Source organism: Maylandia zebra, linkage group LG13, assembly GCF_041146795.1.
Source record: "Maylandia zebra isolate NMK-2024a linkage group LG13, Mzebra_GT3a, whole genome shotgun sequence".
NCBI lineage: Eukaryota > Metazoa > Chordata > Actinopteri > Cichliformes > Cichlidae > Maylandia > Maylandia zebra.
In genome coordinates, this window is record NC_135179.1 from 19,829,051 (window position 1) to 19,842,964 (window position 13,914).

Sequence of the window (13,914 nt, forward strand, 5' to 3'; positions counted from 1 at the left end):
ACCCGGCGTCATTGCGTAGGGAGGCGTGTGTGACATTTGCGGTGCAAGAAGCTAGTTTGAGAACAGCTAACCGGGTAAAGATGAGGACCTAGAGAAGAAAGTAGGAAATATTTTTTCCGTTTAGCACCAGGGTCGAGTTTTGGCTTTGACTTGGTCATGGTTCCCCGATTAGAGAAGATATTTATGTCAAATGTAGCGTTTGGTAAAACTTCCTGTGTTGGCGAGCACGTTGAGTAGTTAAGCTAATGCCTTTTTTTCTGAACTTGTAGTAAACGTGCAGAGTTCAGGCTGAGGACGTGTTCCGGTTTGCTGTCCTGAGATGTCCGTACTAATATTTGATAACTGCAGCTTAAGTTTATGCATTGCTGTATGGCTTTAAGCGCTTGAGCCGACTTGACAAACTGCGTTTTTTTTTTTTGCACACAAGGTTAAAATTAGCTTTAGCCAACTAGCTCCTCATTCCCTTCTTGCTGCAGCTTTCTCACTTTTCCTCCGCTGACTAGTCGGGACAGGTGTGCTGAAATTGGGACAGGTGTGTTGTGGGATACCCAGGGTGCACTGCTACTTAATCACGGCGTGCGCTGACAGTCCACTTCAGGGATTTTCTGTCACTTCAGTGGAGCCAGAGGTGCAATCATGCTGCTCTCTTTGGTTGTGCACACATACTCGCTGCGGTACTGGTTTCCTGCTACGATTATGCTGGGGACAGCCCCGGCTTATCTGCTGTCATGGGGGGCTTGGCGCTTGCTGTCAACTATCTTACCATCGAGTTTGTACCACAAAATAGACGACCGGTTGTACTGCGTCTACCAGAGTATGGTCCTATTCTTCTTTGAAAACTACACAGGAGTTGAGGTGGGTGATCCTCCACTTTGTGTGTGGGTTATTTTACCTACTAATATCTAGTCTACGAATAGAAAAACAGACTGTCTTAAGATACAGCTGCCTCTGGGTGCATATGTCTGCAGGTTTTCAACTTACAGCGGATTAAAGTCTGTGGAGAATGTTGCACTTTTTCAGGTCTCTGTATCTGTTAGAACTGTTGGGGTAAATATATAACATTGTAAGAGTGTGTGTACACATTCAGCCCAGTTAACCAGATGGACCAGACACATTGCAAGAAAGTCTGCATTCTTTGGCACTGCTGTTGCCACACCTAGAACAATAGGCGGTTTTCGTACGTTAAGGTGTGTTTACTGAAGGCACGTACAGTGGTGTAGCTGGCTGACCTTTGCCTTTGAAAATGATTAATCTCATAAATTCATTGCAGTATCCTCAAATGAAGGCTTCTTAAATGTGCTGTAGTGTTTGAGTAAATTCTTTAGGATTAATTGCAAAGACTCAAGTTTTAACATTTAATGAAACAATATAAATGTTAATTTTACAGTGATGTAAAATTACCTTTTTGCTGACACGTATACTGCCTTCAACCTGCTTTCTTTTCTTTTTCTGTAGATTGTTATTTATGGAGATATACCAAAGAACAAGGAGAATGTGGTTTACCTGTCAAATCATCAATGCACAGGTACTTAATTTGAATATCAAGCTTTATAAAATGTAGTCCAATGTAAAGCACTATTCAAATATCTAACCTTTTCTTTTGTTGTAGCTGACTGGATCATTGCTGACATGCTTGCCATCAGGCAGAGCGCTCTGGGTCATGTCAGATATGTCCTTAAAGATGGACTCAAGTGGCTGCCGCTATATGGATGGTATTTCTCTGAGGTAATGTATCTGTGTGAGTATGAGGAGGTCATTTTTAAGATTAAGAAGAGACCAGCTGCTTAATCTGGGGTGGCTGTAGTTCAGGAAGTAGACAGGAAGGTTGGTGGTTCCAGTCGCTGGCAAGATACTGCTAACCCCAAGTTGCTCTCTGATGCATCCATTGGAGTATGAATGTGTGTGAATGTTATATAAAAAGCACTTGAGTAGAAAAAAAGTGCTTGTATTAATGGGGCAAGGTGTGTACTGCGTTTTGAGAGCTCAGAGTATAAAAGCATTTACCAGCTTGGCACTGTGACTGATATTTACTGCATTATTATACAACATGAGTGCTCATGGGTTACACCAGTGCTGCAACGTTGGCATTCCATTTGAACTTAACCTGTAAAGTTTCGTCACTTCATCTTGGATCATTAAGACATCATGGTAGTTAACCTGACATATTTTGCCACAGTAACACATACACAGATGGATATAAGGGCTGGTTTGGGGCAAGGGAAAAAAACAAAATGATTCTACCATGCTCGCCAGGTGTATGTATGTATGCATCAACATGTTTAAGTTGCATTTCTTCTCTGTAAGAGTGGAAGGGAGTTGTCTCTGAATGCGCTGCATTGTTTGCAGCCTCAGCTTGGAATTTACAGATCTCAGAATAAAAAAGGCTAACCCCAGTGTGGCCGGGTGATTACCACAAACACTCTTCTAACATGTGAGAACGCTGTCTAAAACAGGAAGAGTCTTTGACACAAGAATTTTTTGTTTTTGTTTGTGTGTGGTGACTGGTTTGTAGCAAAGCTTTCGTCTCATCTCTAAAGTCTCAATTTGTTGTTGATGAAAGCACACCTAAGCCAAGAGACCACACTTAGCATTGGGGTCACACCATCTGTAATAAACATAATAAACCAAACCCATCTCTAAACGCAGCCTTCATTTTGCACAATTGTGTTCCATAGCATTAAAAAAAATCTCTGCTATAAACATATGTAGTGCTTTTCTACTCAGTAGAGCACTTTAAGTCTCACTCACCCAATCACTTCTATTCATACACGCACTTTTTACCAAATGTTTTTTGTTTGTTTGTTTTGTAATACATCAACACTGTGATGTATGCATCAGGGACAACTCAGGGTTAACATCTTGCCCAAGGATACTCTGACACGGAGTAGAGCCGAGAAACGATCCACCAACCTTCTGATTAGTAGACCTGAACCACAGCTTCTCTATTAATTAACTACTCTATTAATCTCATTTGGATTTTTTTTTTTCTCTTCTACCTAGCACGGGGGAATCTATGTGAAACGAAGCTCAAAGTTCAATGAAAAGGCGATGAGGAAGAAGCTCCTTGCTCAGACTCAGCGTGGAGCACCGGTAACTACACATCTTCAAGTATTTCCTGAATGTAAATCTTTTTTTGTCTCTTAAGTTGAAACAAAAGAGGCTTCAAGATTTAAATTGCACGTAATTATATTCTTAAAACGGAAAATCCAAAATGTTTTGTTCAAAGGTCATTTGAAGCCATTACCATTTCAACACATTAATTTTTTTTTTACCTCCTGGAATATTTATGAAAACAAGATGGTAATTGAAATTAAAGTTATAAATATTTCAGGATTTGTTTTGTTCTGTATCAGTAAAATGTTTTATTTTCTGCCGTGGGAAACAGGCAGCAGTTTTTACTCCATCTAAATGGATAACTGGATGTTTTTATGTGTTGAGATTCATTTGTTTTGTGTGTTTGCTGCGGTGCAAGGACTTGCTTTTAATCGCTTTTTTGGATTTGACTGTGGGGGATTAGTGTTGCCTGTGCGTATGTGTGTGTTGTAGCACAAGCCGTCATGGTTTCCAAAAGGCTCACTGTGAAAACTGTGTAACACAGTTCACTGCTGATAGTTCCTGTTCATGTAATCAATTGTTAATGGAACAAAAATTTGGAAACTGAGACAAGAAACGTACGATCATATTAATAAAGACACAGATTTTCACAAATGGTTCAGTTTGGCTGGAATCGGTAAATCCCACTTGGCTGCGGATGCCAGTAATTCACATTGGTTCAAACTGCTGCATAGTTTCATTTGGTGCAAATGTTGTCATAAAGGCATCTGCACAGGTTGGGCAACAGTAGATGAATCCGATACAGCCGGGGCCTGGGAAGCAGGGTTTGTTTTCAGGTTAGCTGGAATCTAAACTGGTATGAATCAAGATAACCCGATAAAATGTTTTCATTTTCTTTTAAGCCTAAACAATGTTGGGTTTACAGATTCCTTCTCAACAAATAGTACATTTGTTAGAAAACTGTCTTTGATTTCATGTGCTTTTTCTCCTCATAGATGTACCTCGTCATCTTCCCTGAAGGAACTCGGTATAATCCAGACCTCAAGAATGTTATCGCTGACAGTCAGGCTTTTGCTGCGAAAGAAGGTAGAGTCATAACAGCAGCCACTCACTGCTGTACTTGTGCATACTGATTCAGTTCAGCCCACTCAGTCAGTAAAACAGCTGACTTAAATTTAGTTCTGAGACCTTCTTTGACCACTAAAACATAACCTGCAAATAAAACTTTCTTGAGCGTTAACAAATGAGAAAAACTGTATAAAACTATAAGCAGACCTGGATTCAGTAGGATTAAGGACTCAGAAAGCCATATAAATGCTCATGAATATAAAAGATTATATGGAACAGTAAACATATCAGGTAAAAACCTCACTAAATAAAAAATATTGTAATACTGGTGCTGCGCTGAGAAGTAGCCACGTTCCACCAGCTTTGTTATTTTGGCACCACCATGAAGTGCAATGAACTGAAACAGTTCAGGGGCTTGTGCTGCTTTCTGCTCACAAACAGCCTCGATTCTGCAGAGATTAGGACTATCTCGGCCTCGGCACTGAATATCACCTTCCCCCATTAATCCAAATAAATCGCTCTGGAGCGCTGACATGTGCGCATGACATTATCTGTTATTAGTGTGGCATTAGTGAGCAGAGGACGGTGGCACACCAACCTAGGATCCACCAAGCTTTGCTGTGAATATCTCAAACAGCCACATTCACATTTGTTTTTCTTCATTTTGCGGGGGATTCTAGCCGTCACCTGTTTTACAGTAGAGCAGTGGAGCTGGCAGGAAATGAGAAGAGATGGGGAGATGGCGCACAACAAAGGTTCCCATGCACACTCGTGTATGAGGAGCCGTCTGCGTGGCTCATAAATCACTAAGACACCGGGACTGTAATATGTAAAACACTGGTTGCATGTGCTGATAAGAAACAAATTTATGACGGTTTTTACATATTTTTCACAGGGCTCACTGTCCTGAAGCACACTCTAACACCCAGAATGAAAGCAGCTCACGTAGCCATCGATACTATGAAGGGCCACCTGGATGCTGTGTATGACGTCACTGTGGCCTACGAGGGAACGCTGGACAGCTCCGGGCAGAGGAGATCTGCACCAGCGATGCCAGGTATGCAGGCATGTTGTTTTAGACACGAGTCGTGGGGGTTCTGTTGTTGGTGTTACAGCTGATTACGTGCACCTTTATTTTTCTGTAGACGGCAGCTGTTGTTGCACGAGATATGCTTTGGTTTGCCCGTAACAGCGACCTCAGTTTGCTTTCTTCTTAATCAGTGCATCCTTAAACACACACACACGGAGTATTATTAGTCCTTCAACATTGTAAACGACGCCACCGGTAATTAATCACACAGCAAACATCACCTATTAACAGTCACACCTTCCTGTAAACAACATGACTCGGTGTTTTGGAGCCTTTGATTATTCCGTGTTCCCAGTTGTTCAACAAGCGCTCTTTGAATGAATTAAAAAAACAAAAAAACATCCCGTTTCAGGAATAAACATCTGTGTGTTTCTAGAAAACAGAACAGAGAATAGAAAAGCATTCCTGTCCTCACGCACTTCCTGGCCTCATGTGGCGAAGGTGACGCTGGTGATTTCACAAGGAACTGGAAGGGACTCAAGGCTGCCAAAGCAAATGTTTCTTATCGGGGTGACTAAATTAGCATTCAGCATATTTCTGTAGTCCTTTAATAGCTGCAAATTGAGAGAAGACAAATTAGTGATTTACTGCACAATAGAAATTATAATATTTGCTGCTCCAATTCCTGCTTTACTTAACAAAAACAACAAAAAACACATTCTTAATATTAAATGTAATGCATTTCAAATCAGAATGGCTTGTTGATTTGATTGCAGTCATTTCAGTGCCTCTGTGGGAGGCCTTTTGTTTTGATAGCTGTAAATAAGGGGTGGTTTTTGCATCGCTACAACAACATTAGCATGTGGTCCAGGACTTTTCCTTCGTAGTCACAAAAACATGGTTTAAAAAATGGTAGCAGCCAAAATGTGGAGACTTAAAAATAACTTTATTAACTTATTGGTTACTTGGATTTGTTCATTGACTGTGAAGGAGGGGGGATAATGCTATTGCAAATAAAGTTTTATATCCCTTTTTTATTGAGTGTATTAAAAACAACAACACAAATCTTTAAACTGATTAAATTATAACTTAAGAACAAATGCTTGATTGTTACCGGTGATTACAAATTACGTTCTTATCTTCTGGAGTACTACTTGTATACGATTACACATATTTGCAATTTTTCTTTTGTACTTCACCGCAGCTTTTAAATCAGTTGATGTGATTGAAGTGCACATGTTCAGCTTTAAATGAAAGAGAATAAGAGAGAAAAATAATAAAATCCATGAAGTGTTTCTGAATTGTAGCAATTTTTATACGAAGTTCCCAATTTTTCATTGTCAAAATTAGTTTGACAATAGACTGACAAGCAGTTTCATGGCCAGATGAAGACCCGTCCCTTTTTTATGATAAATGAAGGAGACGTGACATCTGAAGGTCAGTTGGTATGTTGACTTAGTATTTTACAGCTTCTCACTGTGATTGTAAATAAGGGACCAAAGATGTATTGGTGCATGTGAGGGAGGCTGTTGTTAAGCTGTCAGGTTATCAGAGAGAAGTTTTAAGTGTCCAAATCAACAATCCGCCTGCTGCCTTTGCTAAAAAGAAGACTGGCCATTTCAGCAACATCAAAAGGCCTAAAAGACCACAGAAGACAGCTAAAGTGCACAGTGATGTTGAGAAAGACAACTTCACAACATCTAACCACACACAAAGTATACTCTCTCAAGGAGGCAGGAGTGTGATTGTCAAACACCTTGAATGCACGTGCAGAGGGGAGCGAACTCAGGAATGAGAAGGACAGATTACACTTTGCCAGAAAGCCTCTAAAAGCATCTGCACTGTTCTGCGATCATATTGGACCAAAGAAATAAACATGAACTTGTATCAATGAGAAAAGTATGGAGAGGGAAAGGTACAGCCCAGACCACCTGTCAAACATGGTGGCAGCAGTGTTGTGACATGGGAATCTGTGGTGCAGTCGGCTCATGCTGAAAGGTGCATGTTAAGAAGGTAAAATTGTAAAGACTATCCTTGTTTAAAATATTATGGTCCAACTTGTAACTGCACCGCTCATGGTAGCAATCGGTTTCTTTCAACTCGCGAGATCAAAGATTCCCTCTCTGTTTTTAATAAAGATATTTGGATCACAGCGAGTTGTTTGTCACTTCACAGCAGAGTTGTTTTCCCTTCCAGGTGGTTGTTTTTTAAAGGTTGTTTTGCAGCATTGTTCTGCTCAAACACACATGACATGCAGTCATTGAGACTGAGCTTTGATTTATGAAACGCTTTAAGAGTCTTTTAGCCTCTCGGTGCCAAACACGAGTGTCTGCAGCCAAGAAACCCAAAAACAGGATTTAACCCCCCGCAAGCACGAGGAGGAAATGCACCAACACTGCTTTGCACCTTAAGAATGACTCCGGCGTTTTTATTGTGCGTTACAGTAAAAATATTTTCGTGCCTTCAGCCGTCAACGAGTTGTCGACGCTCGTTAAACTGGCACACATTGTGTGCGAAGGTCAATTTAAATCCGGGTAGCCGCTGATGGAGGTGCTCTCTCCAGCAGTCTTTCGCTGCCGACTTCGATCAAGTTTCCTCTTTTGGCCTCAGTGCCACATTTCCTGATGATATTGCATGTTGTGGAAACAGGAACTTGAAGGTCTCTGGGGATAGACGAGCAGCCTTGAGCGTTCACACTTGGTTACGCTTTTATATATGACCTCCTCAGACGTGTGACTTTCTGTTTCTTTGCTTAAGTGCAGACTGACAGTTGGATTTTAACATATTGTATGAAGAAAAGTTGAAACTGAAACATTAAATCTATAATATTTGGAAAGATGTTTTGTCTTTTGTGTCATATGATGTAACACCAGTGACTGTTTTGGAATTGCCTTTAAGTGATTTCCTTCCTTTACTGGTCTTTACTGGGCAATTGCATCACAGCAGCTCCAGTCCATCACTGTCACCTCGTGTTGGTTTTTAAGTGCTTACTGTACGTGTCGTTGCACTGACAGGCTTTTCCTGTTTTTGATTGGTCTTTTTATGGATTTATTTTTCTCTTTGACAGAATTCCTCTGCAAAGAATGCCGCCGCATCCACATACACTTCGACCGTGTGGACATAAAAGAAATTCCCTCGGAGCCGGCGTTTTTCCGCAGATGGCTGCACGATCGCTTCGAAATCAAGGACCGGTGAGTGTGTGCGTACCTGTGTGTGAGAGCATGTACACGCACTTGTGTGTGGAGTAATTAATCATGTTGAAATTGCATGTCATCTAGTCAATATGTGAGCTGCGAGGTGTTTTTGCAAAACGACTTCTTTTGTGTGCCACCGCTCTGTTACAGAGAGATAAACCTTAACTTTGTGTTTCTGTAGTTAGAATAAATTAACACAGTACCAACTTAATATTCAACCAGTAAAATATAACAAAGGGTTTTGTTTCACAGGTTTCCAGCTGGAAAACATAATTATTTACTCTACATATCTCTTCTTTTTTTGTATACGATGCTAACTAATTAATTACTAATAAAACAATACCAGGTAGTCATTATGAAGTTAATAATTAATAAATCATTTATTTTAATAAGCTTTCTCATTTAGATAAAGATCGTTTGTTAATCAAGACCTGTGAACAAAATACATAAACGACAAATTGACCCGTAACAAAAACAGTTACACATGTTGGCAAACTGAGAAAAGCGTGTCTAAGGGTTGTTGTGACGGTGAAAGAACACAATGTGGTTTTGACTTTATGTAGTTGTGGACAACAAACTGTATATAAGAATTGCTTCTTGGCACACAGTTTAGTAAGTAAAAAAAAAAAAGAAAAAAAGGCTGCTTCAGGCACACGTGTACAATTGGGTCAAATGTGGTCGCCGATTTGCTCGTTAATTAAATTGTCTTTACACTGACAGCTCGTCGCGGATAGCTTATTCGTTTTTTGTGAGAAACACAGAAAAGTAAGGTTTTCTTTTGTGGCTTCTCTGGTGTGATTATGTGACATTACCTCTGAAGAAACCATTTGAATAATGGTTTTGTGACATTTCCATGTGGGCACAGACAGAGAAGGGTCTAGATCAGTGGTGTCAAATTCAATTTACGTCATGGTCTAAGTACACTTAAGTTTAAGTGGTCCAGATCAGCTCATTTCGGCTTCATAACCTGTAAAAAGAAATAAATGTCCCCTTTTTCTCTGCTTCAAAAAAAAAGTTGACCTGCACATTTTAATCCATGAGGTGTTTTAAGAAAGTCTTTTTTTTTTTTTTTCTCTCTCTCTACGTGATGAAGAAATCAAGGTCAAAGGTGTAAAACTGCATATAAAAGTACTGGTAGCTCACTACCTGTATTGTAAATTCCACTGTAATAAACTTTAATTTTATTTACTGTTATACTAATGACAAGAAAACATTTGTTTTGGTATTCCTTTGTTGTAGTATAACAGACCATGTGTGATTTCTTAGTCTGTAAGAAAGATGTGAAAGTGACAAAAATAGTCTCAAATGTTTTTCTCTCCTCATCCTGATTTCATGAGACTTTTTTTTTCTTTCTTTTCAAAGGCTGCTGACCAATTTCTACGAGTCGCAGGATTCCGACAAATTATGCAAGTTCCCCGGTGAGGGCAAACCTTCTCCGCTGAATCTCTCGAAAACCCTGCCCTCCTTGGTCATCCTTGGGGGACTGACACTGCCAATGCTGCTGACAGAAAAGGGCAGGAAGCTGTACGTGAGAACCTGGGTGTGTGGGACGCTTCTGGGCTGGCTGTGGGTAAACATTTTTCCCTAACAAATCGAGGCCAGTCTGCCACGATGAGACGCACAAAAGACTCGAGACGGTGCCATTTTCCTGTATCGCGACACAATGTATGCTCCAGATGCAGAGCAGTATGTGATAAAAGGCTCAGAGATATTTTTGTTTGACTGTTTGACCGGAGACACTGAGAAATGTTAGCCTTTTGTGCTACTTGCTCCCTCCTCAACCTGAAATGACAAAACCTTTGTTAAAGTATTATATTCCCCAAAAGTTATTGAAATAGCTTCATACCTCTATTAAAATAACCCCTCCTTCCTTTCATCGGATTTAGCCAAATTAGTATCCTTGCATGCTGTTTTCTTCTTCTTTGGTCTTTGGCCAGTTTAGTTCTAATTATTTCTGAGAGCAAAGTGTGCCAAGCACTCTAAAAACACATGCAACGATCACGGTCGGCTGCTGTACTAAAGAGCACAGCCTGCTGCTGATTGATCATTTAAGTGCACTGATTTATTGGTATTGGTTGTAATGTTTGTCTTGTTTCATGCCAAGTCTCATATCAGGAAGAAATGCACTTTCCCCCCTCGTGTAAGGTGATGTTTGTTTTTGTTTTTTACATTGGTCGAACAACATGCAGTCCTCTACACGGGCCCATACGGGTGACACCAGCTACATTGTTTTATTTTAAATATTCATCTTTTGTTTCCTCACTGTGAATGTAGCCGTAAGAACAAGTATATTTGTGGATCTGTGAAAGACTAGCCCCTCCCCCTTTTCTCTTTTCAGCTCAGCCTTTTTTGTCAAGAAACACTGTTGGAGCTCGCAGTGGAGGACTGTCAGTGAACTTGTTCCACTAATGTAAATCATTACTTCCACCTTTAAAATCGTCAGTCATTGCCAAAACCTGTTGCGTTTTGTTTTTCCACATCGTCCCACTGAGAGCGTCTCTGCGTGTTTTAAGTTGAGCAATACGTTGTCGACGACGGCAAAGAGACTTTACGTGTTTGTTCCTCTGAGTTAATAAAAAAATCTGATTTTTTCATAATTATTCATAACTTTTCTATATGCATTTGTTACGACCGTGTTAAGGTTCACGTCTGTCTACCTAACAAAAAGCTGACAAAGCCATGTTAACAGTATATCGCAGGTTTCCTGTGCACTCAAAGCCATTTGTATTTTAAACATCATTGTATCGTGAAATGCACTGTATGTCTGTTGTCGTTGTTTACCATGAAAGCGTTGCATTTTCCACACGTCACTTTACGTATTTACGACCTCCTGTAGCCTGATGTGTTTTATTTCCTTGTGTGGATGGTATAGTAATTTACATCTTGCTCTAATACCTCACTTGAATAATCCTTCCTTGTTTTTAAATGACCTTTGTCAGCCATTTTCTAGTCATTTTTATCCAGACGAGCTCTGACTGTAACTCATCAGGAAACTCTGTGTAGACAGTGTATTAAATGCCAACTGTTTTTGGAAATGCGTGCCTTCTCTTTGGAGGAGTCGGTCCTCGGCCGTCTCACAGAGCGCCACGGTGGCTCTATTTTCTTTCCGCCAGGTGACTGCACAGACGCTCTCTGCTGGAGCTGCTGCTCACTGCAGCATGCGGCAACACTGTCTACAGTTCATAGTGGCTTATTTTCCTCTAAGAATGCATTGATTTACACTTGAGGACTATTATTAAATGGTGAAACCTTTAATGCGTGTAAGTTATGGAAGTTGGGGGTGAGAATGAAATAAAGTGGTTTTCCTGGGCAAGTTGTCTCTTCTCTGTTGCTCTTACTGCTTTGATTATAAGTTTGATATCACATATATGTAGAAGATGCATACTGTTCTGCCTCTGTATTATGTATATACATTATGCTTTATTACTTCTCATGGTCAGGAACAATACTCGGGTGGGCTGTGGTGTTTAAACTGCCTTTCAAAGTTTTGTAGACAGCCTCTTCAGTCTTAGGACCTTTCACGGCCCTCCATACAAATGATTCTTCCCACCTGCACGAGTGACTGAAGTTAAGTTTGGCACTTAGCTTGGAGATTAAAAGCCTGGGAATGCATTAATATCAATAACACAAACGGCAGGCATTTCTGAAATTAGTGAGATAAGCACCAGCTCAACAATGAGATGCAGTCGGTCTGCTGTGGGGTTTAACCTGTTGTGTTTATTCAGAGTAACGACATCATGCAGAAACAAACCTGATGATGTTTAGTTTTTAATGATTGGTGATGGATGGTCAACAGAGGGCTGAGATAAAGGAGGAGGTGGGCAGAGAAAGGGAACAATGGAGACGATGATGAGTGAGGCGGGGAGGGGAGGGGGCCCTGGCTCTAATTTTTTTTTCGCAAATCAGTTGGTCAACATGAACTAAGGCAATGCCTGGTTTTACAGTGTCTTTTAAAACATGTCCTAAGTTTTCTGCACCAGTTTTTTCTAAATTCTGTTTTTTAATTTCTCATGAAATATTCTGATTTCCCATGATCCCTTCAGCCTTGTTATTGGCTCTCCTCTGTTCCCCCATTTAAATCCTGCAAACACCCCTATAGAGGGGGGAGGCAGAAAGGCAAGTCTTTACCTTCCCCATCACTTGGCACAGTCACGCTTCAGATCCAGTTCCTGAAGCCGAGCTCCTTCTCCTCTTCTCTGGCTTCTGAACTCTTTTCTCCTCCTTTTCTCTCTGTTCGTGTTGGTCCTTATTTTCTCTTTTGTCACCTTTTCTTATTCTAACTCTTTCTTTTTTGTTTTTTTACTCTCTTACTTTTTTCCTGTCTGCTCAGCCTGTTCCCTCCCTTTGACTTTCCTTTTCCCCCTTTCTTTGCACTTTGTTTTCTTTGTTCTGCAGCTCTGCCTGCTGTGCTTGAAAAAACACAAGTCATTCCTTTTTCTTTTAATTTTACTTTTATACTGCTAATTCTTCTTATCATCCAACCTTTTCTCATCCTTTCATCAAGTTTTTGTTAAATTTCTTACTTCATCTCCTGCATTTCTTTAATCCCCAGTAACTTTTCCAATTTCTTCTCACCCTTCAGTTTTGTCTTCTCGTCCTCCTTTTTCATTTCTTTGTTCTTGTCTAGCTTCACCCCAAGTTTCTTTCCACCAGTCCTCTAGTTCTTCTTCATGACAAAGTCCTCGCCTTCAGTCACAAGTTTTCTGATGTGCCTGTTTGGTTCTGATGCATCATCTGGGACATGCTGCTGAAGATCCAAGAGAGCAGACTCTTCACATCACCATCTGTGACATGGGTAAGTTCTTTGGGCTACGGCGCTTTGAAACTATGATACTACAGAGAAGTAAAGTAAAGCTTTACAGTAGGAGTGTGCAGTTTACTGTAGATTTTATTTTATGTGTGCAACACCCAACACACCAGAGTAACCAATTATCTTTGATAAAACCCTGAAAAACTACAACAAACAGCGCAAAATTTCCACACAGCTAAAACCTGATAACAATCTGTTGGTTTTTTTATAAGATATTATCTCCTCTGTGATCTCATTATTCACGTGTGTTATGGTGTTACTGCAAAAAGATGAGTTTAAAACATCCAGCAGGCTGTAATGTGGTGTGAAATAAGACATGTTTTGGTTAAGCACTTGCTTCTTAGTAGTTTTAGCAGATAGCCTGACATGAATCCAGCTCTTGCTATTGGTTCCCTGTATGCTTCCTGAGTGCGTCAGGGTCTGGCTGCATGTCAGAGCATGTTGACTCCTCATGGGCCATTTTGCAAATTTAGATACTCAGCTGGGGCCTTCCAGCTGTTTCACAGTCACACTCTAAAGGTGATCACTGTGCCATTAGAGCCCCTCGACTCTAAAATGATCTACCTGAGGAGATTTTATTGGTGTCGTATGTGATGTCATCTCTTTTTTTTTTTGTCTTTTTTGGTTCTGTTTATTGTTTCAGCTCTCTTGCTTTTGTGATTTTATTAGTGTTGTTTATTTGTCATAACCTTGAATCTTTATTTCTGTTTCATCACATTAACTGTATCTGTTTTCTTTGGGCTGATGTTTGAATTTAC

The 13,914-nt window shown here is 40.3% G+C and overlaps 1 protein-coding gene across 1 annotated transcript; it reads left to right on the forward strand.

The window, feature by feature from the left end:
- On the forward strand, positions 1–11,659 carry agpat5 (1-acylglycerol-3-phosphate O-acyltransferase 5 (lysophosphatidic acid acyltransferase, epsilon)). Its single transcript, XM_004555929.3, has 8 exons — positions 1–855; positions 1,456–1,525; positions 1,610–1,725; positions 3,001–3,090; positions 4,050–4,140; positions 5,018–5,179; positions 8,220–8,343; positions 9,709–11,659. Exons 1-8 carry the CDS (start codon positions 637–639, stop codon positions 9,932–9,934), a joined length of 1,098 nt encoding a protein of 365 aa, XP_004555986.1. The 5' UTR covers positions 1–636; the 3' UTR covers positions 9,935–11,659.
- The last annotated feature ends 2,255 nt before the right edge of the window (positions 11,660–13,914 follow it).